Source organism: Mchenga conophoros, linkage group LG7 (genome assembly GCF_057382185.1).
Source record: "Mchenga conophoros isolate Kocher_MC1m ecotype Shallow Benthic linkage group LG7, M_conophoros_male_GT1.1, whole genome shotgun sequence".
NCBI classification, from domain to species: domain Eukaryota; kingdom Metazoa; phylum Chordata; class Actinopteri; order Cichliformes; family Cichlidae; genus Mchenga; species Mchenga conophoros.
Genome location: NC_140532.1, coordinates 49719476 through 49744772, shown reverse-complemented (window position 1 = coordinate 49744772; position 25297 = coordinate 49719476). Strand labels below are relative to the sequence as shown.

The window sequence follows — 25297 nt, the reverse complement described above, 5'->3', positions numbered from 1 at the left end:
AGTTTTATTTTGTTTATGCTGTCTCTCCCTGTCTGCCTTATTTTGTTATTTTGCATTTTTTTGTTTTAAATTCAAGCTGCAGGGGCAAACACAGATAAGACACAACATTTGCACAAATGGATGCATTGTGCTTGTTTCTGAATGTGCACTCGTGGCCTAAAAAAAACAAAAGGACATCCTTATGATGAAACAAAGAGTGCAAACATGAACCACTAAATTATGCTTTTATAAAGAAATACGTTTGGGGAGACACATAATTTCATTTCACATCAAGAGTTCGGTGAGAAAGGAAACTGTGGACGCTAATCGTGTTTAGCTCTCGCACGTGTTTCGTTGTTCCCCGTCTCATTTTAAAGATTCCTTTAGAAATCTGTGACACAAACACAGAAGCAGACCCACTTACCACATTATTTGTTTCTCTCACCCACTTTACAGCTGAGTGGAAATAATTAGGATGTAATTGTTTTTCTCAGTTTGTTGTTGTTGTTGTTTACCCAGATGGAAATCCTCTTTCCACCCATCTCATGCTCTTTGGATTAAAGCTGTTTTTTAAACGAATGAAATTGGAAATAAAACTTTATCAGTCTACAAAGACGTTACATGCATTCCTTCTTTTCCTAAGAGATTTACCGGTAGTTCTCCCTCTGCTGTTACTGCAGATCACTGCAACTTCTGCATGCATGTACATTTACGTTTTAGAGATCCAAAGGGGGAAATGGACACGGCGGACCAGCGTGTCTGTTACACGCTTTGCCTTGATGCGTGTGGTTGGACTGGTTTCATTAACGTGACATTCAGTTCGGTGCCTCCACAGTCACTTGATCTCCATCCAGTCAACAACTTTCAGGACGTGACAGAATGGGAGATTCCCATCATGGATGTGCAGACTTTTGTGTGATGCTATCATGTCAACACGGACCAAAATCTCTGAGGAATGTTTCCAGCACCTTCTTGAATCTGTGCCAGGAAGAAGAAAGGCAGTTCAGATGGAAAAAAGGGTGCCCAACCTGATACTAACAAGGAGTGCCTAATAACATGGCTAATGAGTGTATTTACATCCTTATAATGACAATAATGATGCGACAAACATCGATTTCTGCACCACCATAATGTGACTAAAGGTCTCATCCTTGCCCCTCCTCTAAAAACTGCCTGGCTCCACCGCTGAACGATTAAACAGCTGGCCTCTGTTTATGTAAAATAATCTGCCAACTTGCCATGCATCAATTAAACTCTTTTAAACTTTTTTTTTTTACTGCATATTTATCTTTATATTGTGTTAGTTAATCATCTCTCAGCAGAGCCAGGCTAGCTGTTCATTCTGTTTCTAATGTCTTCTGTGTTTTTTTCTTTAGATCCCATTTAGTTTTCAGCTCTGGGATCGATACGCGCTCATAAATAAATACATGAAGTGGAATACAACTTGGAACATAAAGTGAGTTAACATTACTATTTCCCCATAATGCCAAACTATCCTTTTACAACACTCCTGGCCTTGGAGCTGTGTTTTACAATTTGGCATAGTTAAGTGAGGACATTTGCATGAATGTGTGTGCATGTGTGTGGGCCCTAAACAATAAAGCACTCAGAGTTCCACAGTAGCCTCTAATTGATTTCACTTTGGAGGCAAACTAAATTGATGTAAATCTGTCTACAGAGCCAATATTCCTTGCCAGATATACAGATGGAGAGGACACGGGGCGATGAGATATGCTAATATATGCTGCTGCAGCTCAGAGCTGTTTCACGCAGAGTGATATAATAAAATCTCCTCCCTGTTAAGAAAAGTAATGCGATACTGAACCATTTGGGCCGTGAGGGTTTTTTTTTTTTACATCCATTAAGCGGTGGCGCCGTTAAGAGTGGCAAAGTGCACATTTTCAGAGGACCATTTTCGCCCTGCGTTACGTAACACCTGCACACTGATAATCAGCCCCCAGGAGCAACTGTTTACCAATTCCTCGCTGCAAAGATGCGCCGATGGGCACGATGCCCGTGTCAGGATTGTAAATAACCGTCATATTTACCGATGTTGAGGAAGTCGGACCTATACTGGCAGGTCATGCCGAAACCGAAATCCCTCCAGAAGCCCGTGTCTTTCTTGATCACCTACAGGAGGAAATAAGCGAGCGTTAAACAGCGTGTGGAAAGAAATACTAGTCCAACACACAGGATTTGTCCACTTATAGCAACTGGAGAGGTGAAGTGTTTTTAAACTGTTCTGCAATGCAGCGCCACGCTGAGTGTGGTATTTTCCACAAGTGCGTGGCAGGGTTTGAAAAAGGGATGAAAAGAAGGTGTGTGTATGTGTGTGTGTGTGTGTGTGTGTTACCAGCTGTTGTTCTACTGCTGGGATACGATCGGGACTTCCATAGATCACACTGGGGTTGTACTGGCTGAATAACACTGGGTAGAAGACCTTTTTACCTGAGATGCAGAAAAAAAGAACTGTTAGATGAAGCAGCTGTAATCTGATGGGAATGTGTGCATTACTACTACACAATAGAAAATAAGAAGAAAACTTAACAGGCCCACTCAACTCAGCCTGAGATAACTGAAAATCCAATTATAAAAATCTGTCACCAGGGTTGTTACAAATACCCAGAGTTGGCATTTTGTCTTGTCATTAAAGTGTTTTGCATGCCGCATGTCTCATGGGAGTTTACAGCGGTCATCTCACCAGGCTGTGCGTTGAGTCGGCAGGTGTTGAGGAAGTCGGCGGTGAAGTAGATGTCCACGTCGCAGAAGAAAAGTAACACGTTGCCTCCCTTCCAAGCTCGGGCGCCGATGTCCAGACCCCGCCCCCGAGAGAACTCCTCGTCCAGCTGCATCAGCGTGTAGTTCTTAAAATTTGCTTCCCTTTAGAAAGGCGAAGAGAAGTAGTTTGGGTAATTTAGCCAACTTTAGAAGCTAGAAAAAAAGCCTCACAATTTAATGAATTCATAGGAAAGAAAGTTGAATTCCAGTGAAATAACAAACAGCATGGTGTTATCTGCAAGCACTGTTGTTTATTTTGCCTACAAAAATCATATCAATCTAAAGCAGCAGACTCATTAAGAGAGGTTAAGAAGAAAGTGCAGGCAGGGTGGAGTGGGCAGACATGAATGTCAGGAGTGATTTGCAACAGAAGGAAAGCAGCAAGATTTACAAGATGGTAGTGAGACCTGCTATAATGTATGTTCTGTAGACGGAGGCACCGACACAAAGAAGAAGAGCCTACAAAAATCATATTCACTCAACTTTGCTTGCTTCACATTTTGTCCCCAGTTATCCTCATGCCACAATTTACCCACTACAGAAGCAGAACTTACTTCTCTTATTGATTGCACTCAAATAAATACAGTTTTTAATAATTTCATCTGAACAAATGTAGTTTATGAGCATCTGTAATCACTCATCTGCCTGCTTGCCTGGATGTTGGGCTGCGAGTCTATTCTTCAAGTCACTTTCACTTTCCCACGCCATCAAACTCAGTGCTGACATCATCGCATCATTCATGCAACCCGCTTCCTCCCCATCACTGCCTCACCCCGGTAACAGAGCTCCATCCAAGCCTCCATCTTCATCTTCACCACTAGTGTCTAAATTCGGGTGGGTCCTGTCATTATTCCTATCACCTCTGACAATCCGTTCTCCCACGATGGGTCATCGGAGTCTAATCACTAAACAGCTTAATTAAATCCCACATCTCAATAAGTCATGTTCAATTCTTCCAAATGCTTTCCCCTTATATCGAAATGAAACTGTTCTTGCGGCATAATTTGAAGGCCATCTTTTGTATCCGTTCTCTTAATCGCTTCTCTGGTTCAGGTCCGGTCACCGGTCTAATGCAGGCTAACATATAGAGACATAAAATCTTTCACACCTGCAGCCAATTTAAAATCACCAGTTATCCCAACATGCATGTCTTTGCACAATGAGGGGAAGCCGGAGTACCCAATGCAAACCCGTGAAAGGTGCAGGAGAACAGAAAGGCCACAGCCGGCCAGTGGATTCAAAGACAGGAGCTACTTGCTATGAGGTGAGGCTGCACTACTACCACTGCAGTGGTGTCAGACATTTTCTATACATTATTATTTAACATATGGCAGATCTTTCCTATGTTTGCAGATTCTGTGCTCCATATATGACTCCGTTTTATCTACATACCACATATTAAGCATTAATTGCCGTATTTATGCTGCTGAATAAATTCTAGCTGTAGGGCTCTGCTGTTGATTGAGTAATTTTTCTAGCACACTTTAATTTCCCCTCACAAAACATTACTGTGCTGCAACTGTGTTTCTAATTTATGATTTCTACTTAGCTGAATTGTGTTTAAATCTTACTTGGTGGTAATGAACTTTGGTAATGGTGATTTGACTGTTTGATATGCAGCCACTTTAACACTGAAATATAGCGCAGCTCCCACATTTTTCACAAATCTTGAGAGCTCATCTTGCTGAAGGGCCCTGCGCCACAATTCAGCTTAACCAACTTTAGAATTTCTAATCCTCTGATTTCTGCTTTTTGAACGTTCCACCCAGAGATTAAACATGATGACGCACAAAAGTGCACATCAGCTCAAATTCCCACTCTTTTTACTCCGCTTCATGGGAAACTCAGCTGGTTCTGTCACTGGCCACTGAGTTGTTCAAGGCTGAAGCACGAGTGAAGAGAAACAGCTGGATCCAGATGTACACAGCTGCAGCTTTTCTTTAAGCATAACAATTTACACTGTTTGTGACTAATCCATTCCTCATGTATGCGCATTCACAGACTCAGACAAAAACACACACACAACTGCATGGGCTTTGAATAAAGGATGAATAAGAAAGGGAAAAAAAAACAGTTCGCATATCTCAGTGTGAAGCAGGACAAACTGCATCCATCACCCTCCTTCATCCATGCGATGCTGGGAAACACGCTCTGTCAAGGAAAATCTGGATGACCAGAAGAAACATTTGGCCTGAGGTGGTTTGAATCATACTCCCCACATTTCTAAATCCCCGCTGTGCGAGTGTGTCACGTTTGCAACAATGTTCAGTGTGTGAAATTGATTCATGTATATTGCTGTGTAAAGCTTTTGTCTCGCTCCCTTCCGTTCAACCTCCCCCATAAATAAGACATGAAACCCTCTGGTCCCCAGTGGCTCTAAATTCAAAAGAAACAAAAACATGACACCAGTAATGAGACTATTTTATATAGTCTGAAAAACCACTTCTGCCTGTCATTTAAAGACACAGACAAAAAAAAAAAAAAAGCTTTCACATCCCTGAACTGTCTTAACTTTAGAAAATCTGCGAAATGTTCATATACAGGTAGAAATATCTGGATGTCTGCGCTAACTTGCCCGCTCTGTGCTGTCAGTGCACGGAGCCTGGCCTCCACATCTACATCTCGAGTCTATAAACTCAAGCCGAGTCAGTCTGTTTCACCGTCTACACACAAGAGTCCCCGCGGACCCACCCGCTGGCACTAAACCGTCCACAGATGGCAGAGACGGAGAACAATAGCTCTGTTTGTCTTAAACAATGTTAACGCAACAGGAGCTTTATTCACATGTTGATTCAGGCTTTACTTTAATGGGAGACGAGCTTCCCATCGGCTCAGTCTGCAAATACATCATGATTTCTCGCAAACAAACCAGAACGCACAGTAACGTCGAGAATTTATGTGAAGTTGCCGGACGTCCTTCTGCTCTTTGTTTCGTGTCTTTAGTTTTAAAGCTGTAGTTTATCCCTGTTTGCTAGGAAATCCACTGAGAACAACTAAAGTCATTTTCGCATTGAAGATTTTAAAAGAATGAAACAAAAACTGGGATCATCATTTCAGAATGAACAAACAATATAGAAGGCGTGAACATTATAGATACCATTTTTAAGGACGTTTGGACAGAGATGTGGAGCTAGACGTTTTCCCCAGTTTCCAGTATTTATGCCAAACTAAGCTAAACTACTGTGAGGACTTGTAAAGTTAGTGGTACCACTAACTACATACCTGCTACCAAGAAGATGTCAGATGCCCGACTATTTCTTTAAAACTGATTTTAGATGTCAGATTGGTCCATTGGTGTAGTGGTTGACACTTTGGTTGTACATGTGAAAGGTCCCTTGACTGGAAGGAGACACAAACCCAGCATTAGTGGGCCACAAGCTAGTTCACTTCTACTGCTGGTCCCAAGCCCAGATGAAAACGGGAGCGCTGCATCTGGAAAATCTGTGCCAAATCAAACATGCGGATCCATCCCTTGGGAGATTAAGGAGCAGCTTAAAATACGCCTAAAAAAACTTTTACTTTTGGACAGAGCCAGGCTGCCTCGCCCTTGTTTCCAGTCTTTATGCTAATCTAGCTGCTTAGTGTGTTTAATTTTTACAGAGACATTTAGCTTAGTCAGAATATCCTGATTACTAATATTATTCAGGAACAAAATGCTACCGTCTCCACTTGTTTCCAGGAGTTTGTCTCTTGCTCAATCCTATAGGCATGCGGTATAAGTGTTCCTTCTGGTCCGCGAGTGGGTGGTGCTTTTGAAAATATTTCCACAATCAAGCACATGGTAGAGGTATGTTTGTGGGCAGGGGGGATAACTGACTTGATTGCATTTCCTTTTCTGGAGTGACTGACAAAAAGCTTGGATGAGGCAGCCTGTGAGGGCCCTTCAACAGGGAACTTGAGTTAATTTATTTGTAATATAATCAACGTTATTGTCTTGTAATTTGATACTGGAGTAAGCGGTTTATTTTCAAGGCATTTTGCTGTTCATCATCTTCTTTTAATCAGTTGGGATTTTCATGGCTTGTTCTTTGGTTCATTTTAATAACAGTTCATCCAGGGATACACTTTTACTGGCTAAGTAAGTGTGTGTGCGTGTTTTATAAAAATCTTGTCATGCATATTTTATTTAATATTAGACATCAAGAGTTTGTATATTGAATGAGTGCCATTACTTAACATACCACTGCTAAAATGCTTCCTGGCTCGAATAGGAAAAGATGACGCTGACTATAAAGCGGTTTTCTAGGCTTGCAAAGCAGTCGCTGCCTGCTACGTCGCTCTTAATACAGAATCTAAGCTTTGCTTCAAGTGATTTTCCTCTCTGAATAATGCTTCCACACATTTATGTGTATTTGTGTCTCATGACTGCAAGTCCAGAAATATGAGCATAGACCCCACATTTGTGTGTCAACTTAATCCAGAAATAAATCCTTGTTTTCTAAATTACTTTTTATATCTGCTCTTTTTCTCCCTTCCTACCCACAGGCATCAGCCTCCTCCTCCCAACACACACACTTTTATGATCTAAAATAGTCAATTTGTTTACTGTAGGCGTGATGGTACCTAATGGTACTTAGTAGGAGTGAAATTGTTGAAATTGTGTCAGATTGAGTGAATCTGTAAAGAGCTTCCCTGTTGTGTCTAAGCAGCAGGTCTGATCCTGTTAGTTCTGCTCAGTCAGGACAGGGAGGGGAGGACTGACTGCAAATATGGTGCATCTAATATGAGGCCATATACACATTTCTCTTCATTTTCAACACTTCTTGAAGATATCACAGAAGCAAGCTTGCAATTTAGTCATGCGGTATATGTCTGAATGATTTGCCAAAGTGTAACCCCATTTCTTTGGACTATGGGAGGAAGCCAGAGTAATCAGAAGGAATCCATAAAGAGAATACACAGACTGGATTAGAATCCAGGATTTTATTTTTTTAATGACTAACCAAAGTTGGCACCCTATTTAATATCACATCAGGCTGACAAATAAACAGCCTAATCAAAATAAATAGCTAGTGCTAGTCAATCTGTTAGCTGTGACGCTGTTAGCGTGATACCATGAAAGAGTTGTTTGACATATTGGTTGTTGGATGCTGCTAGATTACATCTGTCCCCTGCATTAAAAGCCTCAGTCGATAGTAGTTTACATAGAAGATGTTGACCTGTCTGCAAACTAATTCTAACTACTAGCCGTGCAGTGGCAAAACTTGACACAAACCGGACATGGAAAACATCCTTAAAAGCAAAAGCTGTGCTAACATGTTTCAAGAGGCACAAGTTTTACTTTGAAGGAATACGGTCTCCTGTGGGTTTCCAGTTTGAGTCGCACTTTTCACAGTTTCACTCCAGCTTGGATAGTAGCCAAGTGTTTCCGGACAAGTTGGCGCCTTTCATGCAAACTACGGGACACAATCTGCTAGCTACCAAAGCAGTTGCTAGGAAGTCTTGGTCAACGAGTTAATAAAAGGCAAAAAAGAATATGTGCATATTTGTAGGAAATACATATTCTTAGTAATATGCATTTTTTTCCAACGTTTGCCAATTGGCTGCAGGCGAGTCACTCTACACTGTCACGATTGTTGTACGTCCCAAAAGTTACCATCATATGCATCTGCAAAACCTCGCCACCCTCCAATCCAGTTTCTGTAATAACAGATATTTGTTTGATCAAAACAAGCTATATTTGATTAGCTATAAATTGTCCTTAGTGCTGATTTACTAATATTAGCAAAAATAAAGATGTGGAATTTCACCTGCTAAATATTAATATGTGAGCATTTAGCATTTAGGCCAGCCTCACAGACTCACTGGTACAACTGTAGTTTCCACCTAATACATACATAAAAATATAAATAAAAAAGTCAACTTCCACTTACTCAACATCTCTCAAGTGTTTTCTGTATTCAGCAATGCCAGTAGCTGCTTTTTTTTTTCTTTTCAAATTATGATTTTTTTACGTGCAATAAATTTTAAACGACTCATACTTCATGTTTGGCTGTCTTCTGTTTACAGAGCATGGGGTGGCATGCATAACCTCTCTGGATGCTTGTTCTTTATGGCGAGCAGGGGAATCAGCAGTCCACGCATGTAATAAAGGGGTAAGTGCAAACTATAAAAAATGTAGACTCATGATCACTCTCTGACTGAGGCCCTTAGGCAAGACACCTACCAAAGTTAATAATGGTTTTTTCAAAATAGATCTGTATTAAAGGCATCAGATCTCTTCATAATGAATATTGGAGAGCTTTCAAACTCATGAGAGATTTGGATATTATTTCATACACTTATAATCTTCTTCCAACTTCTCAACTTTATTTTCGTGCTCACTCAAAGCCCCCAGTGGGTTTTTCTGAGATCGTTAACCCTTCTGTGCAATGAAGTAATGGCACAAATTGCAAAAGGCAAGTTGCTACAAGATAAAGAGAAAGGAATGACAAAGTGATCTCATCCTTTGATGCTTTGTCTCTCCAAATTTCTGGGCCTTTTATCTTTGTGAGATTTTCATGTATAATCCTTGGTGACACCCTTTTTCCATCCCCGGAAAAATCTGTGGTTTGTTCAAGTTCTTTCAGCTCTGATATCTTATCTTTACACCTCTTCTCTTACTTCCTCTCGCTCTGTTTTCCCCTCTGCATCTGAAACACAGTAATTATTCATATGTATCGACTGGTATCTCCACAGAACAGATCGCTCATTCTTCTCCATCCTTTACACACAATCCGCCCCCCTCTCCGTCTCCATTGGTTTCTGCTCCACTCATGTTGTGTTGAATCATTATCTTCTAGCATGTAAGGCTCGAAAACATACAAGGCCCTGTGGGTTTGAGTCTGAGTTTAGGCCTTGAAGTGTGCATGTGTTAAGAACCACATTTGAAAGCTGCAACTGATTTTCTGTATGTTTAAAAAAAGACAGAATCGCTGGAGAGTAAGGCCCTGCTTTCTGGAACCTTGCTTTTTAATAGCAAATACTTTTATACTGACTTTTAATACGTATACTCTCAAATAATGATCACCTGCAGTAAAAAAAGGTAATAATTTAAACCCTGTAGAGAGGTTGATATGGGCTGAAAAGCTGCCTGAGAGCCCGGACAATTTAGATCTTGTTAGGCTCTTGGGAAATTGGCCTCAAGTAGTTTATATTGGCTGTGGGTAGTCATGTAAATGCTTCCCAAACAAATTTGAGCAGGGACACTGTGCTATTTAAAAGTGGGGAGTGTGACTGCAATGTGATTTAATAGAAAAAACAAAAAAACACCAAGACAAATAGCTAGAGGTGATATGTGACAAACTAAACCAAGTTATAGTGTTAAATTGAATTTGCTGGAAGTGCAGAATCTTATCAGTCGCTAATGATGCCAACATGCTGCAAACAGATATTGACTTGCTGGCCAATTAAGGCATGTGCTCTGTGTGAACCAGTTTCGTTTCACAGAAACAGCCCTCTGGTCAGTCCTCTCCTTGACTTGGTTTTTAGGGTGGAATCTGGATAAACTGAAGAAAATAAGAAAATGTTGCAGGGTATATAATATAATGTACTTAGAAAGTACTATTGTAAGTCGGAGCTATGTATGTATAAAGGAAAAAATTGATAAAAACAAAAAACGGAAAAATAAAATAAGCATTAGCTCACATTTGGGAGATGTCATTTAGTTAAAAAAAAGCTTAGAAGATTTGCAACACCTTGCTCTTTAATTAAATCACTGTATAACTGCACGTATCAGGGCTTAGCTGTGCTTTGTGTTTAGTGAGGAGATGTTAACCCTAAAATGTTAAAGTATGTTGGTTAACATCAAAGCATGCTAGCATCATTAGCATGCTAACATGAATGTTTACCTCATGGTATCAATCTGTCTGTTTGGTTACCTGGTAAATCCTTCTACATTGCCAATTTTTGAGCAACCAAAATAGGAAAAAGGTAAATGTTAAACCCCTGAAGGTTCATTTCTATATCTGATATAGGCAACCATTTACCGAAGGGCTAAAATGGTGCATTTATAGTAATTATGCATCTATAACACTTTATAAAAGAGTCATTCCTACTATTCGGTGCCATTTCAGTGTGATCACTCTTCATCAAAAAATACAAAATTTTGAATTATTTTAACATTTCATCTAAAAGAGGGATTTTCAACCTATAAGAAAAATGTATTGGTCCAGCTAAGGATATTATATTATAATATTTTTTAAAATCAAAGTCTTTACCCATGACGTGCCAAATGTCCACCCTGTTACAGGACATTCAATTTTCTATTAATAACTGTTTTGAATACACAGTTATAGTAATATTTACATTTTCTAAAAGCTACAATGTCCCTTTTTAAAATCTGCAAGGAAATTTCATGTTACAGTGCATAGCAATAACAGGGGTGACGGTAACAGGGGGGAGATTTTATGCTAAACTTAGCCATTACTACTAGTATGATGAACAACAAGCTAGTACATGGTGACCACTAAGAACCATTTTTAACATGTTTATTAGCCATATTATAAAAATTACAAAAAAAAAATTGTTTCCACTATTAATAAGCGTAACAGGTTGGACGTGTTATGCTTTGCCACATTACAAAATCTTGCTAAAACATTGAAAAAAGGGTTGATTAAAGAGTGGTACTTACTCGTCTTCTTCTTGAAAGTTTTCCCTCCAAAATATGTTACATCCGGGAGTGTCATGTGACTAAAAGAATAATCAGGTGATGTGTTCTATGGAATTCTTATCAGAGTAACAGGGGTGACAGTTGATTCAGGGACACAACATTTTTTAAAGATTTTAAGTATTAAACATGCATTAATAATAAAAAAGAACATTTGATGAGGAACATTAGAAATAAGCCAATCCAGAAATGATGAAAAATCTAGATTTTTTTTTTTTTAAGTTATATTTGTAACTGAAGTCGAGCAAGCATGACTGGGGACATAGTACTTTAGTGACTTGTGCTAAAATAAAAGTAATTTACTTTTAATGTATTTATCCTGTGTATATATCAATGTGTTCTATGGTAGAGGGGGGTTAAACATACAAGAAAATGGTTTAGAAATAAGCATTAGACAAGTTTTACACTAAATATACCATATTATGTCATTAGGACTCAAATGGCACCGAATAGTAAGAATGACCCAAAAGCATTGTGTCATTTTGATTTCATGACAAAGTGGCATGACGGTTAGCACTATAGTCTCATAACAAGAATGTGTTGTGTTTGGCTGGCCTTTCTGTGTGCTGTTTACACGTTCTCCCAGTGCCTGGGTTCTCTCTGCACCTTTGCATTTGCATGTTGGGTAAATGTGTGCTTCTAAATTGGCAACAGGTGTGTATGTGAGTGAGAATAGTTGTCTGACTATGTATAACATCATTTTACTATATTCACTGTATTTATAGACTATATGAAAAGTCTAAAATATAGCTATACAGAATTCATGGTTTACCCATAGATATCACTACATCTATGCAATCATGATGACAGTTATTATACCAATAATTTATTACACACTTAATGGGGGTGGGCAGTGTTTGGATGATGACTGTACAACAAATACACTTGTTTTTTTAGACAACCAGACAACGACTGGTTGATGTGGTCCCTTAATTACACAGACGTAAATCCATTTTGCACACAATGACTCCTATATTTATCTATTTATTTATATAAACAGGAAGTACCACTGCTATTTCTGACTTTTCTCATAGTGATTAGCTTAACAACTGCACAAACACAGCAAACAATACTGCTGCGTGGCCATGTACTAGTTTATGTAAATTTATCTAATCTTTATAGCTGTACAACAAAAACAAAAACAAAAAAACCCTGACAGTTTTAAAAGCAGTGAGCAGGGTATTATATAGTTAAAGCTAATTTCCAACACCAGTCCATTCATGTACGCTATAAATGGGTGACAACAGTTAAAGTGTCAGATTAGAGCTGGGATGTAATTCTGTCACTATACTTGGCATTTATAGACTCCAGTCCGCTTATAAAAAAAAGAATAATGCTTAACTCTTAAAAATAAATCATTACCTGCAGCAACACATACAGACGTGCACCTCTCCTTGCAAGCTAAAGAGCAGGTTACATTTGACTGTATCTGTGCATAGTCTGTCTGTGTCAGATCCCAGATACGAGAACAACAAGCCATGATAATTCCCAGTCATTTCAGCCTCAGCCTGAATGTTAGATAAAAGGGAAGAGGAGTGCAGGCTTGATTACACCCAGTGATTCACACCCAGATATGTTTCCACACAGCTCAGGAATACAGTAGAATGAGAAGAGTACAAAGAGATGGAAGTTCAAAGCAGAAAAACTACCGGAAATTCCAGTTTATTTAATGCCGTTCTTTCCCAGACTGCACCTTCAGCTCCAACTCTTTTCAATTTCTGTTTTGTACAAACTTTCACTGTCACTTATTTAAGAAGGCTCCCACACTAAAATCAATGAGGCCTCGGGTTAACTGTATGTTTTTTGTGTCTGCCTTTCACATTCACAGGTTCTAAATTTGCCTTCTCTACACTTGATCTGACACTTTGCTTTAAGACCGTGCAATGCTATCTTTTTTTAAATCTCCACGGTTTCCTCTCAGCACGGTGAGACAAAGACACGCTGTGTGATCCCGGTGATAGTCCTACTGATTCAAGGCCACACAAAAACCTTCGAGGCTGGGGAAACGACAAGTGTCACCATAGCAACCCCCTCAGGGAATCTGCGGCGCAGCGGATCTGACTCCCGATTGGGCGACAGCGATCCCTCTCCGAGAGATGTGGGTGTCCGTGCGAGAGGGCAGCAGGATCACAGGCTTGTTGTAATTTATCTGTGCTGGCTGGTAGCTCTCAGCTACCCGGCATGGGTGGCACACTGCTCTATTATTTATCAGACAGATGACTGGCTGTGGCAGAATGGCGAGCCAGGAGGTGTGTGCGCTTTGTGCACCAAGGAAATGTTTATAGGGTAAGAGTTGAAACAGTGGAAACATTTCTACAGCGCGTTCCAAAAGCGGGTACACGGCTGGGGCTGCGTTCACTTCATTACGTAAATTGCATTTCATACTCTTGTGTTGGGAATTATAATTCAAAGACCACTTCTTGGCTCCACTTCCAACCCACCTGGATGTGTTCTCCAGAGTGCTCTGGACTTCGCTCATCTGCTCTTTCCCAAAATACACCACCGTCAGATGGACCCGGCCGTCCTGACTCACGCAGACTTCCCTGTACATAAACACAAACATGCAAAGGAAGCGATATTAAGGATGAAAGTGTGTGAGGAGAATGGGATTTGGGGGTGTGCAGGAAGGAAGAGGACATGAGGGGTTTTAAAAATACAGCTTTGGTTGGAGGATCTATCCATGCAGTGCCAAAACACAACAACTGTAATAATGAAATGAATAGCTGCTTAAGTAGTTCATCATAAGAGCCAAGTATTTTCTGATTTCTGCTTTATAAAGCTGAATTTCTTTGGGCTTTGGCCAGCAGACTGAATACTGGATCTTGGAACCTAAACATTCACTATTTCCTGATGATTTATTCTAAAAAAGGAAATAAAATTTATCGTTTGTATCTGTATTCAAGGCTTTCCCCCCATTTTGACCCCGTATTAACACACAGAGGAAGCTCTTATTGTGAGTAAAACAGACACCAGGTGGAGATGCCTGAAAGCTCTTTGATGGAGACGTGTCAAATATATCACAAGCACACGCTGCAGATAATTCACCTCTCCCACGAGGTACGCATGCAAATGCGCAGATGTGCACACGCAGTTTGTCAACATCTTCCCCAAAGGGACGTTAGGGCAGGCGATTCATAGCATTCATAGCACACAACATGAGGCAAAAATGCTTGAAAAAAAATAAAATCTGCGGGGAATATTGAGCCAACATTTTTGCTGCAATTATTGACGCTGTCGCATAAAAGGCCCTCTATAAATGTTGGTCTAGAAGTAAATTGGAATAAATTGATTTTTTGTTGGGATCTGATGAGGCAGTCTAATTCTGTGCTGGGGCCAGAGCAGACAAAAACCCATCTCTTAATTATTTGAGTGTGTAAAAAGCAAGAAATCAATTTAAAAATCTGCCTGCATACAAAAAAATCTCACAAGCAGGACTTTTTATCTCCATAGTCTTTCCTTTTAATATATTAAGCATATTTTCAATTCCAACTGTGGACAAAGAACTCATAATAAGCTTGGATTTACCCAATGTTATCTCGAACACACACACACACACACACACACACACACACACACACACACTATTCTCTTACTCAGTGCACTTTTATAATAGATGAGGGTGAAGTGTTTGCTCAGCGACTCCCCAAGTCTTTCAAGTAAGTACACTTCTTGCCGTGCTGTATATCAAGTACCGCTGGTCTGCCAGGGGGGCATTTTAATGGGCTGCAACACTGCCACTAAAGTAGGATTTACCATGTAAAAAGAGCTGTGATAAGCAGCAGCAGCAGCAGCACAATAAATCACAGACATTAAGGAAGACATTTCCTCAGCTTTGACGGGCTGCAGGGCTGAACCAAGCATGTTTTGCTCTCAGGTGATTAGATTTGATAGCTGTGAGTGTGAATTATTACGAAAATTACGGAAATTACTCATTTTATTTTCACCTTAGAAAACTCCATTAACCCTGACCCTTTTTCTTAAAGAAAAAAAAATCTGTTGTGATTTTGTCTCATGCGTGCACCCGCTTGGCTCTACGTGTGGTTGAAGCTACAGTGCGGTGTGTTTGAGGTGTTAGTCATACGCGTTAAAAGTGTGTATGAAAATAGATTCCCTATGGTAATGAGGTGACAAAAATGGCTGTGATCACCGAGAACATCTTTATTCATGTTCTGGTCTGAGTCATTTTAAGTCTCTCAGATTTGTTTATATTCAGATTATGCCTACCAGCAGCAAAATAAATTAACTGATAAGACAACGCATGCAGTTTCAATAATGTTAATTACATGCCCAAAAAAAGTAAAAATAAAATCGCTCTGATGTTAATTTTCTTCCCTCTAATCTCCTCAGCCCCTGTCTCTGTCTGGTTGATCCTTAATTAAAGTTTGAAACTTGGTTTGAATAACACTGAGTATCGCATTTTTCTGAATTAGTAACATGCGATAGAAAGAGCCGCCACGAATAATTTATAGGGGTGCAACTGTCTGTCGACTTTGCAGGTCAAAACATCTAACTCACCTGAAGTTGTGCATGAACTGCTTGAACTTGTCCGTGCGTCGGGAGAGCGGGACGATGATGTTGATGAGCACATTGGTTGTGTCCACTCTCTCGTTTTTCACCTTCAGGAGTGGTCCGAAGGGCCGGAAGAGGACCAGGCGTCTGAATTCATTACTTGACTCCCCTCTGAAGGTCAGCTCGTACAACGTACCTTTGTCCTTTTCTGTACGCGTGATACCTGGCGGGGGAGATTTGGAGCATGAAATCAGGAGCAGATAAGTTAAATACAGTCAACATCATTGTTTCTTCTTATAAAACAGTAAGGGTGTAATTGTTTTCCACTATATGCTCACTCATCCACCTGTTGAACTGCTTCTTATTACAAATATCTAATCAGCTAATCAAATGGCATAGACGCAATTAATTTAAATGTGTAAACATGTTCAAGATGATCCATACCACTTTTTTCAGGTAAGAAAAGTAAACTGAGACTGCAGTTGGCACAGGCTCACCAAAAGTGGACAAATAAGATTAGAAAAAGACTACCCAGTGTGGTGCCTCGATTTCTGCTGAGACTTTCAGATGGCAGGGTAAGAATTTCGAAGGTTTTTGTCTTCTATCAAAGGTTCAGACAGATGGTGGATAACGGTCCTCGGGCCTAGTTTCTTGACACACCTTGGGCATCTTAGTACCAGTTGAATATCATGTAAACACCCCAGCTTACTGGACCATGTACATGTATTGTTTGATAACAGCATTTTGGTTATTTTGTAAGTGATTTAAGTGTTAGCCACATGTTTAGTGAGAGCTGTTAATTATAGATTTAATTTTCTGCCAAAAGGGAGCATTTAACAGGTATTTTTCATTAGAAAACTGCGTTTCCCAGAATCTATGGGCTCAAAATGTGGTCATAAATATTTTGTACTTGTAAATCAGGATTTGTATGTGTAAACAAAATTTGTGTGTGCGTAAAAAAGATTTGTGTGTGGACTTAGCCAAAAAAAACCCTGCAAGTTACAAGTATGAATTTTGACCCTATTTTTCTTCCTTTCATCTGATTGGTCAATGTCACGTCAATCACAAATGTAACAATCCAATCAGAGAACAGATGGGTTTAGCTGTCAGAGGGGCGCTTTTGTGAACCGGTTACTGCGTTCACCAGATATCAACACAATTTCGATCCGCTCCTCACGTGTTAACCTCTTCAACATGTCAATGGCTGTGAACAAAGAGAAACTTGTAAATAACTCATGAAAGGATAAAATTATCCACGTTGTATCCAAGGTGGCCGACTTCTAAATGGCCACCCATCTTAAGGAGTTTGCCCCCTCACATATACTAATGTGCCACAAACAGGACTTTAATATCACCAACCATTCCCATTTTATTACGGTGTATCCATATAAATAGCCCACCCTGTACATTAAGAATTTGCGGGACTCATTTAAATAATTTTCATTTCAGTTTCTCAATTATTTGAAAGCTGTTTTTGTTTCTCTGCTGATTTGCCATTATCATCTGCTTGCAGTGTTTAAGCTAGGCTTAGCTTTTTTTTTTTTTCTCAATTTAAAAAAATGTTTATTTAGTTTCATGTTATTTTACATTTATATTAATTTAAAGTCTGTTTTTTTGGGGTAATTTTACTGATGTAAGCATGTACTGAAAAAAGTGTCATATTTATAGGAATCTGTCTGCTTATTAAAGTAAATTACCAGGTTTGATTGAAGTTCACAAAAAAACTTAGGAGGGTAAGTTGTAAATTATAAAGCCTCAAACAAGGAGGCCACATTTTGAAGCTAGTGTGCCATAGTCGGCCTCATCACAGGTGAGGACGACTCAGAGTACAGACAGTGGACTCTGGACTTTGTAGACTGGTGTCAGCATAACCACCTGCTGATCAAAGCCAGGAAAACAAAGGAGTTGGTGGTGGACTTCCGGAGACGCAGACCCACCACACTGACACCGGTGAACATCCAGGGAGTGGATACTGAGATAGTGGACTCTTTTAGGTAGCTGGGTGTTCACCTGAATAATAAACTAGACTGGAGCACACCGATGCTCTTTACAGGATAAGGGTCAGAGCAGACTCTACCTGCTGAGGTCATTTGGAGTCTTGGGAGCACTTCTAAAAACCTTTTTTTTGTGTGTGTGTTTAAGCTAGGCTTAGCTAACAGGAAATGGCTCTAGCTCTATGTTCATCCCTCAGGTAAAAGAGTGATATCACACTTCTAATGTAACTGCTGACAATATAATACAATCCAGAATCAAAGGCAGATTTTAATTTTTGTTCTTGAGTTCACGTAATAATTTTGTTTTCCTGGTTTCTCCACAGTGCATCTTTCTTTTGACTCCCCATAAGAATTCTGTGCGCTAAGTAAAATATTTTTCCATCTCTAGTTTTTAAATGTAAAATATTTCATTTTTTTTCATGGAATCCTATTTTTTACAAATATCATCTCTGTCATCAATACTTTCTTTACTGGACTGATATGATTTGTGTGGAAAAAATAAGGCAATGAGGCCACGTAAACCACACATATTCTCCACGGTGTCTGTCAGTTATCTTGATGGACGCTGTATGTCAGCTTGTTTCCCCATAGAGAGGTTGTTTTCCAATTACTCTGACATTACTAACAGATTACTGCTTGCAAACATACCCCATGAGGCTAGTGGAACAAAAAATTGGAAATTGGAATGCGAAAAAACTCATTCCTGCAAAGAGGCATTTGGTGTTCAAAGACAGAAGACAGACAGACAGATGGAAGAGAGTCAAAATACTACTGATGTCAAAAGAAGAAGAGAACAGAGGGATTTCTGCGGCCATAGATTTTGCCTAATAGCAGCTTGAATTAAGGCCTTCCTGTTAAATTGGCCTGCTTCCTGTGAGCCAAGGCCTCATTTCCCAAAGGGACACCATAATCTTTCATTTAGTAAATACGTTAAACTATTTAGACTGAGTGCCGCCACTTCCTGTCTCTGTCTTTTTAGTCTAACTGCACTTCTTTTTCTCTTTCTAAGGCCACAACATAGTTGCTGGCAAGTTCATTTTGCATACCTCTAGTGTTTGTGTACAGTTTCAGCTCACTAGATTGCTAATGCAGCCCTCAAACTCCCCAAAGATGCTTGTGTTAGTCTGGCTATCTAGACTGGCTTTCACTTGTCTGACTGGTTGGATAAAACGTTGTTTGTTCGAGAATCACCTAAAATCGATGTCCAAGCCCATTAAAGGGAAAAAAGCCCAAGAGATGTGAGCGAGTGTCTCCATTTCATTTCAAAAAAACTGCATTTCCCTGCTGCTGACTTAAAGAAATGTGGAGACCACTTGCGTGAACACAAACAGATGCACAAATGCACGCACATCCTTTAAAGCCACAACCACATAAACACAGACCTAGATTGCACAGGACCACGCACAAGCTAACACAGATGCATGGAGCTCCACATGGTGACCTTTGGCTCATTTCTACAGAGCTAGGTGCCCCATCACTCTCTTTAAAACCTCCACCCACTCACACAGTGAAGATAGTGACCTTCAAAGAGTAGGCACACACACTAAAACACCGTGTCTGAAGAGATCCTGCGCTGTGATTGAGCAGCAGCTGTGCTCATTTCCTGAGGTTATGATCATAGCTGCAGAAGAACAAACTAGGAGGATATAATGACTGTGGTTTTACACAAATACACATATTTCTGACCTTCCAGGGATTCATGTTGACAAAAGAAAAGGAGAGAAAGGTAAAGCAAGATAGCAGAAGATATTAGAGTAATTGTGTTCTGAGGAGAAACGCTGTTGACAGTAAAACAAATGTGGTTAGTGGAGTTTAGATTTAACACAGTGTCAAAAAGAAATATGCATTTAATTCTATTATTATTAATTATTTAATGTGTAATTTGTTAAATTCAAAGGCAAAGAGTGAAATCAGCGGCAGAACACAACCAAGTAGCTCTTAAGAAACTTAATTATATATTAGTTATACAATATCCCAGTAGCCAACAGTAGCAGGGCAATTTAGCACATTCAAATACAATTACATAACAATAAAAAAATAGGATGATTATTGTGTTGCTGGCCCTCATATTATCTTGCATTACAAATCCAGTGTGGCGCTATCCTTTACAGCGATGCACTGTGGGTATTTGTCACTGGTATTGGTTGGTTGCTGGGTGCAAAGAAGGTGCTACAACAAAAACCTCCTTATGATTGCTTTGGCTGCTCTGTAGCTTGCGTGGAAGACGCCGCCTTGTCTGCAAACACTCTGAGCTGTAGTGAAACTTGAAGTAGAAACATTCACCCTTCAAGTAAAAGTTGTGCCATACCGCTGCAACCAACACATTTCAAAAGGTGCAACTTTTAAGCTTTAAGCTGAGACTTTGATGCTTCTGTTGATACCATACACATTTACCTTTGATAAAATATTTGCAGATAAACACATATTTCAGGAGATTGGGTTGAGATTTAACATACTCTCACCTTCTATGAAGTCAGATGGTGTGTAGACTTTGCTAGCTTGGGCCTTTTCCACTGCACTCCTGCGGTCCTGCTCAGATGAAGGCGTATTGAGGCTATGCAGAGCCGTCTCTAGGACCTCCGCAAGCTCCTCTCGTTTGTCCTTTCTCACAGGCTTCTCCTCCGGATGACGTGTCAGCCCCATCTCCAGCTGGTATACTCTTTGCAGGGTGAAGCTCTCAAATGGCACTACAGCGTACTCGCTGGGCAACCTGATGCCGAAGGTCACCTCAGCTTTTGACAGCTGGGCCTTCAGGAACTCCTGTAGGTCCGCCGGCTGGCTCTTGGCTACCTGAGCTTCTCCAACACCACCTCCTTGTGAGGCAGCGCCTCCTTCCTGCCCCTCTGCTGGGCCTCCATTGGCTCTTTTCAGGCTTTCCTGTACTCCTTTCAACTGCTGACTGCGCTCCTGCAATGCCTCTTTCAACTGAGCTATCTGTTTCTTCAAGGAGGAGATGTGGAGGCGGTGCTGCTCCTCACGTTCTTGGAGGAGCACCTGGTAAGAGTGGGCACTCGGAGGACCGCCGCTGTGGGCAGGCCCAGCTCCTCCGACCCCAGCGGCTCCCGCTCCGGTCTCCGGCCTCGTGCCTCCCAAGCTGGGATGATTAGATCCAGCGTGGGGTAATATATGACTCAGTGGAGGGTCATTAGAGTATGGCGGGCTGCATCTCATCACATAAAGGAGCGAAAGTGAGCAGCAGAGGAGCACCAGAAGCCCCCCGACACGGGACACCCACAACAGTAGTCCGCGCCGTAACATCACTGCACGCAACATCAAAACTCACTCCTCCTGGTTAAACCCACAGAGGTATCATGTAACCTCACACACTCTGGCCTTAATGATGTCTGACTTGTGTTTATGTTCCATCACCCGGTGAGGAGGCGGGCTACATATCAGTGTGAGGTCATTTAATTTGAATTAGGTCATTGGTTCCCAACTGCCTGAGACTGTTGTGTCACTGGTAAAATAAAGGAAAAAAAAGAAAAAAGGCAGACACTTGTGAAAAAACACTTTCTTCCTTTCTCTTGGTCCAATTAGCTCCATGGTCTGTGAGAAGAAACTGTTCCAGACACTGTTGCATCATCTGTCACTCATAAGTGACTCATCTGTTTGCTCTGACTCTCCCACTAAGTCCATGTTGTCCTCTTCCTGTCCTCCTTCCAGTATCCGAATGCTCAGCCAAATAGTCTCCTATACAAATGCGACTGATGCAGAAAGAAAGAAGAAAAAAAATTCATAGAACTCTAATCCTCAGTAGTCATCTGTTTGTTTTTTTTCCAAAGCTGTTTTCCTGACAAAGGAAACAGAAAGGAGAGAGACAGAAAGGACAGTTATTGGAAACAATTCTTTTTAACATTTTGACGTGCACCAGCTTTCTCTAAACACTGGAGGGTGTGTCTTTAAATATGCACTGAATCAGAAATAGACCAGGCTACTCTGACATATTAGTTTTAGGGTGGCAAGAAGTTGCCAAACCAAGCATTGCCTCAGGACTAAAGCTCCTGGAAAACAATGTTGTCACTGAAGATATGACGCAGTAAGTAAGGGAGCGTGAGCTTGAAACTCCAGAAGTTATAGTTCATATGTGCTAAGGTGTGTGTGTGTGTGTGTGTGTGTGTGTGTGTGTGTGTGTGTGTGTGTGTGTGTGTGTGTGTGTGTGAGTGAGAGAGAGAGATCAGGGAATAGAGAGGAAAATATGTATACACCTATGCAGCTATTTGTACCTGCAGTGTGTGTATTGGTATGTGCACATGAAGTGGACTGTAGTGTCATATTATTGCTCTTTATGTTTCCACAGTCATGCAATAAAGACAGTAAAGTAAATACACCCTTACTTTCTCCATATGAATTAAAAGAGTTATTATCAGCCCGGTGCTGTTGATGCAATTGATGAACTTATTGGCATAAAGCTCAGATTATGCAATGCTCAGACAAACTGCAAAAAATCAAAAAGCTACATCTCCGACTCTGCAGTCCTCATTTAACATGTTCATGTTAAAGTTAACCACAAGATGTCTGGTTTGTCCACCATTTGGCAAATGTGGATCTGGAGATCTGGAGACAAATGTGAGGCCATCCATGTGACAATTTGTCAACTGGCACAAAATTGTCATGCAATAGGACAAAGAACAGCAGCAAATCTAAAACAGAATGGCTGAAAAAAGAAAAGAATCAAGGTGTTGCAATGACACAGTCAAAGTCCAGACCTCACCTGGACTGAGGTGCCGCAGTAGGCCCTTCAAAGACAAATAAATGTATTTAATGAATGCTTGCAAAACTCAACAAGCAACATTGTAAAGAAAAGTGGTTCAAATTTCCTTTATAGCAATGTGAGAGACTGATAGCCATATAGAAAACCATTAGTCCATGTTATTGCCTCGACATGCTTCTGAATGATGGGTTATGCATTGTTGTTTTTTTCGAGGACTATATTTAAACTTTCCTCACAAAAGCTCTTGAGCAGCATTTTTACTGGGATGGCTTTGTGGATAGCAACGTTAGTTGTTTGGACCACCGTTTTAGAACAAATTTTGTGGGCTTGGTTAGAATATCCCATCGATTTATGTTACGAAAGAAAAACTGTAATAAAAGTGATGATCTTATGACTTTTTGTCTGGCACAGATGGTAAAATAACAACTTGTCCCAAAAAAGGAACCGTCATCCCAAAAAGACTTGATCTAGCCATGTTAGAACATTTAGTCAGCACAAAATTGATCTTACACAACAGACAAACATTCACCGCTACCAGCCAAATGCAGATACAACCACTGACATGATCAGCACCAGACGTGCTTTGTGTTTTGTGGTAATCCAAAAACGTCAAACGTCACAAAGTAAAACTAAGTGGTGAACAACAAGCTGTAAAGTTTAAGCGATAACTCTGTACTTTATGTCTTCTGCGTGGGAAAGGTGAGCAGCAGTATGGTGTATCTGGATGTCTGAATGCAAGTCTTGAGCATAAATAGACGTTTTGTGTGCGTTTCTATGCATATATATGTTCTTGTGGGAAGGTGTTTCAGTGTTCCTGTATGTATCTGTAAATGTATCTCTGTGTATCAGTCCCGGTCTCTCTTGACTCCCCACACAGTCAGCTCTTTGACAGGACAGCCTGAAGCTGAGCGTAATGAAAGGATTAGTATATGGCAGAAGTGAATACTGGACTGTGCTCTAACAGATGGCTGAATCAGGACAGACAGGGCGTCTCTCCAGCAGGACCTCCGCTGCTGACTTAAAAAAATGTTTGAGGAGAGGACGCTCGGGGAAAAGTGGCTGAGTTAGTGCTGGAGAGCGTGCTGCGGCTCCTCACATCGAGTATCGTCCTTTGAATTACAGAAAAAGTCCTCATGATATCATTATATGGAGCCATGGATCTTCAAAACATGTGGCATGACATTAATGGCAGTTTAATCAGTTCATTTTGGCTCGTTCACAAAAGCTTCTCATTAGCTGAGAGTTGCAGGGAACCTCCTCTAAATAATTACATTGGTTTTTCCAGATGATTTTGACTTCCTGTAGCACAGTTGCGCTCGAACTAATGCCAGTAAATGTGATCACAAGCCATTCACACGAATTACAGCGTGTGCCTGGGTCTGGCATTGTGATGGTCAATTTCCCGTTTTTACTGAGGAACAAATGCGCTGCTTTGCATTGTCAAATGCAAGCTCGTGGTGGGAGGAGAGTATGAAGCTACAGCCAGCAGGTGATTAGGTTAGCATGCAGATTGATTATCGTCAACTGAGCCATCAGCTGACTAAGGCTGGGGTGATTGTTCTCTCCCTGCGCTATTTTAGTTTGGTTCAGCTTCTTGAAACCTTTGCAAATGTACCCCTGACAGAACAAAAGTATATGTTGTCTATGGCAATGTGGTCATTCCAAGTCATAAAGGTATGTGAGAAAGATTCATCACTGCAAAGAAGGCTGGTGTAACTTTGATTTATAAGCAGAGTCCTGCAGTCAAACCGCCGAGTCCCACCGGAATGAATGAATTGATTCAGCCCTGGTTATTTGACTCCCCACGGGGATAGCCGTGGCCTCAACACAAGAACACCGCAGAGAAATAATTATAGGCATATAGTTTCCTGTTACCATCTAGCACTAAAGTAAACGCATGCTCATAAAATGTTTATTCTCACAATGTGTCTGACATGTGCTACATCTGTGCTAACAAGCTATGGTAAAATAGTGAGAGACATTATTCAGGCCTGTGAAAAAGAAAGTAGAAGCACCTTTACTTACTTAATGCAATCATTTATCATTTTCTGTGCGACTTTATCAGTCTCTCTTAAGGCTCTGGAGGAAATTTAGCCTGCTCTTCTTTAAAGCGTTGCTTCAGTCCATTGAGGTTTGTGGACATCCGTTTATGCATAGATCTCTTAGGTTTTGTGGTTTGTTCTTTTGCAGCTTTGCAAAGCTAAGCTGTGCTGCGATCCTCTTTTTAGACAAAAGACGCTGTCCTCTGGTAATCCGTCCAAACAAGCCATACTTGTTCAGTCTTTTTCTAATTGTACTGTCCTGAACTTAAACATGTAACATGCTAACTGAGGCATGCAGAGTTTGGCATGCAGCTCTTGGACTTTCTGCAGTTTCTCCGAGTATTGCAGGGTCAGGTCCACTGTGATATTGTGACATTGTGTTAACACAATGTCACAATATCACACCAGCAAAAAACCACCAAATGTTTTTGCAGAGATAGACTCACAGATACAGTGTGAGTCTATCTAATGATGTTCATTTAATCAAGTAGTAGCAGCACTTGGCTGCTACTCATCCTCTTAATTTCTATGAAAGCAGTTAAGGATAAATTGAAAGTTTGACAGGACTGCACAGAGTCCTCTGAAAAACTTTCTTCTTCACTTTGCCATTAGTTATCATTAGGCATTATGATCTCCA

At 40.5% G+C, this 25297-nt stretch overlaps 1 protein-coding gene across 2 annotated transcripts in view; it reads right to left on the bottom strand.

The window, feature by feature from the left end:
• The window catches only part of csgalnact1a (chondroitin sulfate N-acetylgalactosaminyltransferase 1a), a 36530-nt gene that overhangs the window by 3161 nt on the left and 8072 nt on the right, over positions 1 to 25297 (bottom strand). Inside the window, exons 2-7 of one of the 2 annotated variants that reach the window (XM_085279914.1) lie at positions 20370 to 21697; positions 15920 to 16136; positions 13846 to 13947; positions 2681 to 2859; positions 2333 to 2427; positions 2028 to 2109 (exon numbers count right to left, since the gene is read on the bottom strand). In XM_085279914.1, the coding sequence (XP_085136040.1) occupies positions 2028 to 2109; positions 2333 to 2427; positions 2681 to 2859; positions 13846 to 13947; positions 15920 to 16136; positions 20370 to 21180 (1486 nt within the window). In that variant the 5' untranslated portion in view covers positions 21181 to 21697. The remainder of the gene's footprint in view (positions 1 to 2027; positions 2110 to 2332; positions 2428 to 2680; positions 2860 to 13845; positions 13948 to 15919; positions 16137 to 20369; positions 21698 to 25297) is intronic. The other variant, XM_085279915.1, reaches the window with a different exon arrangement.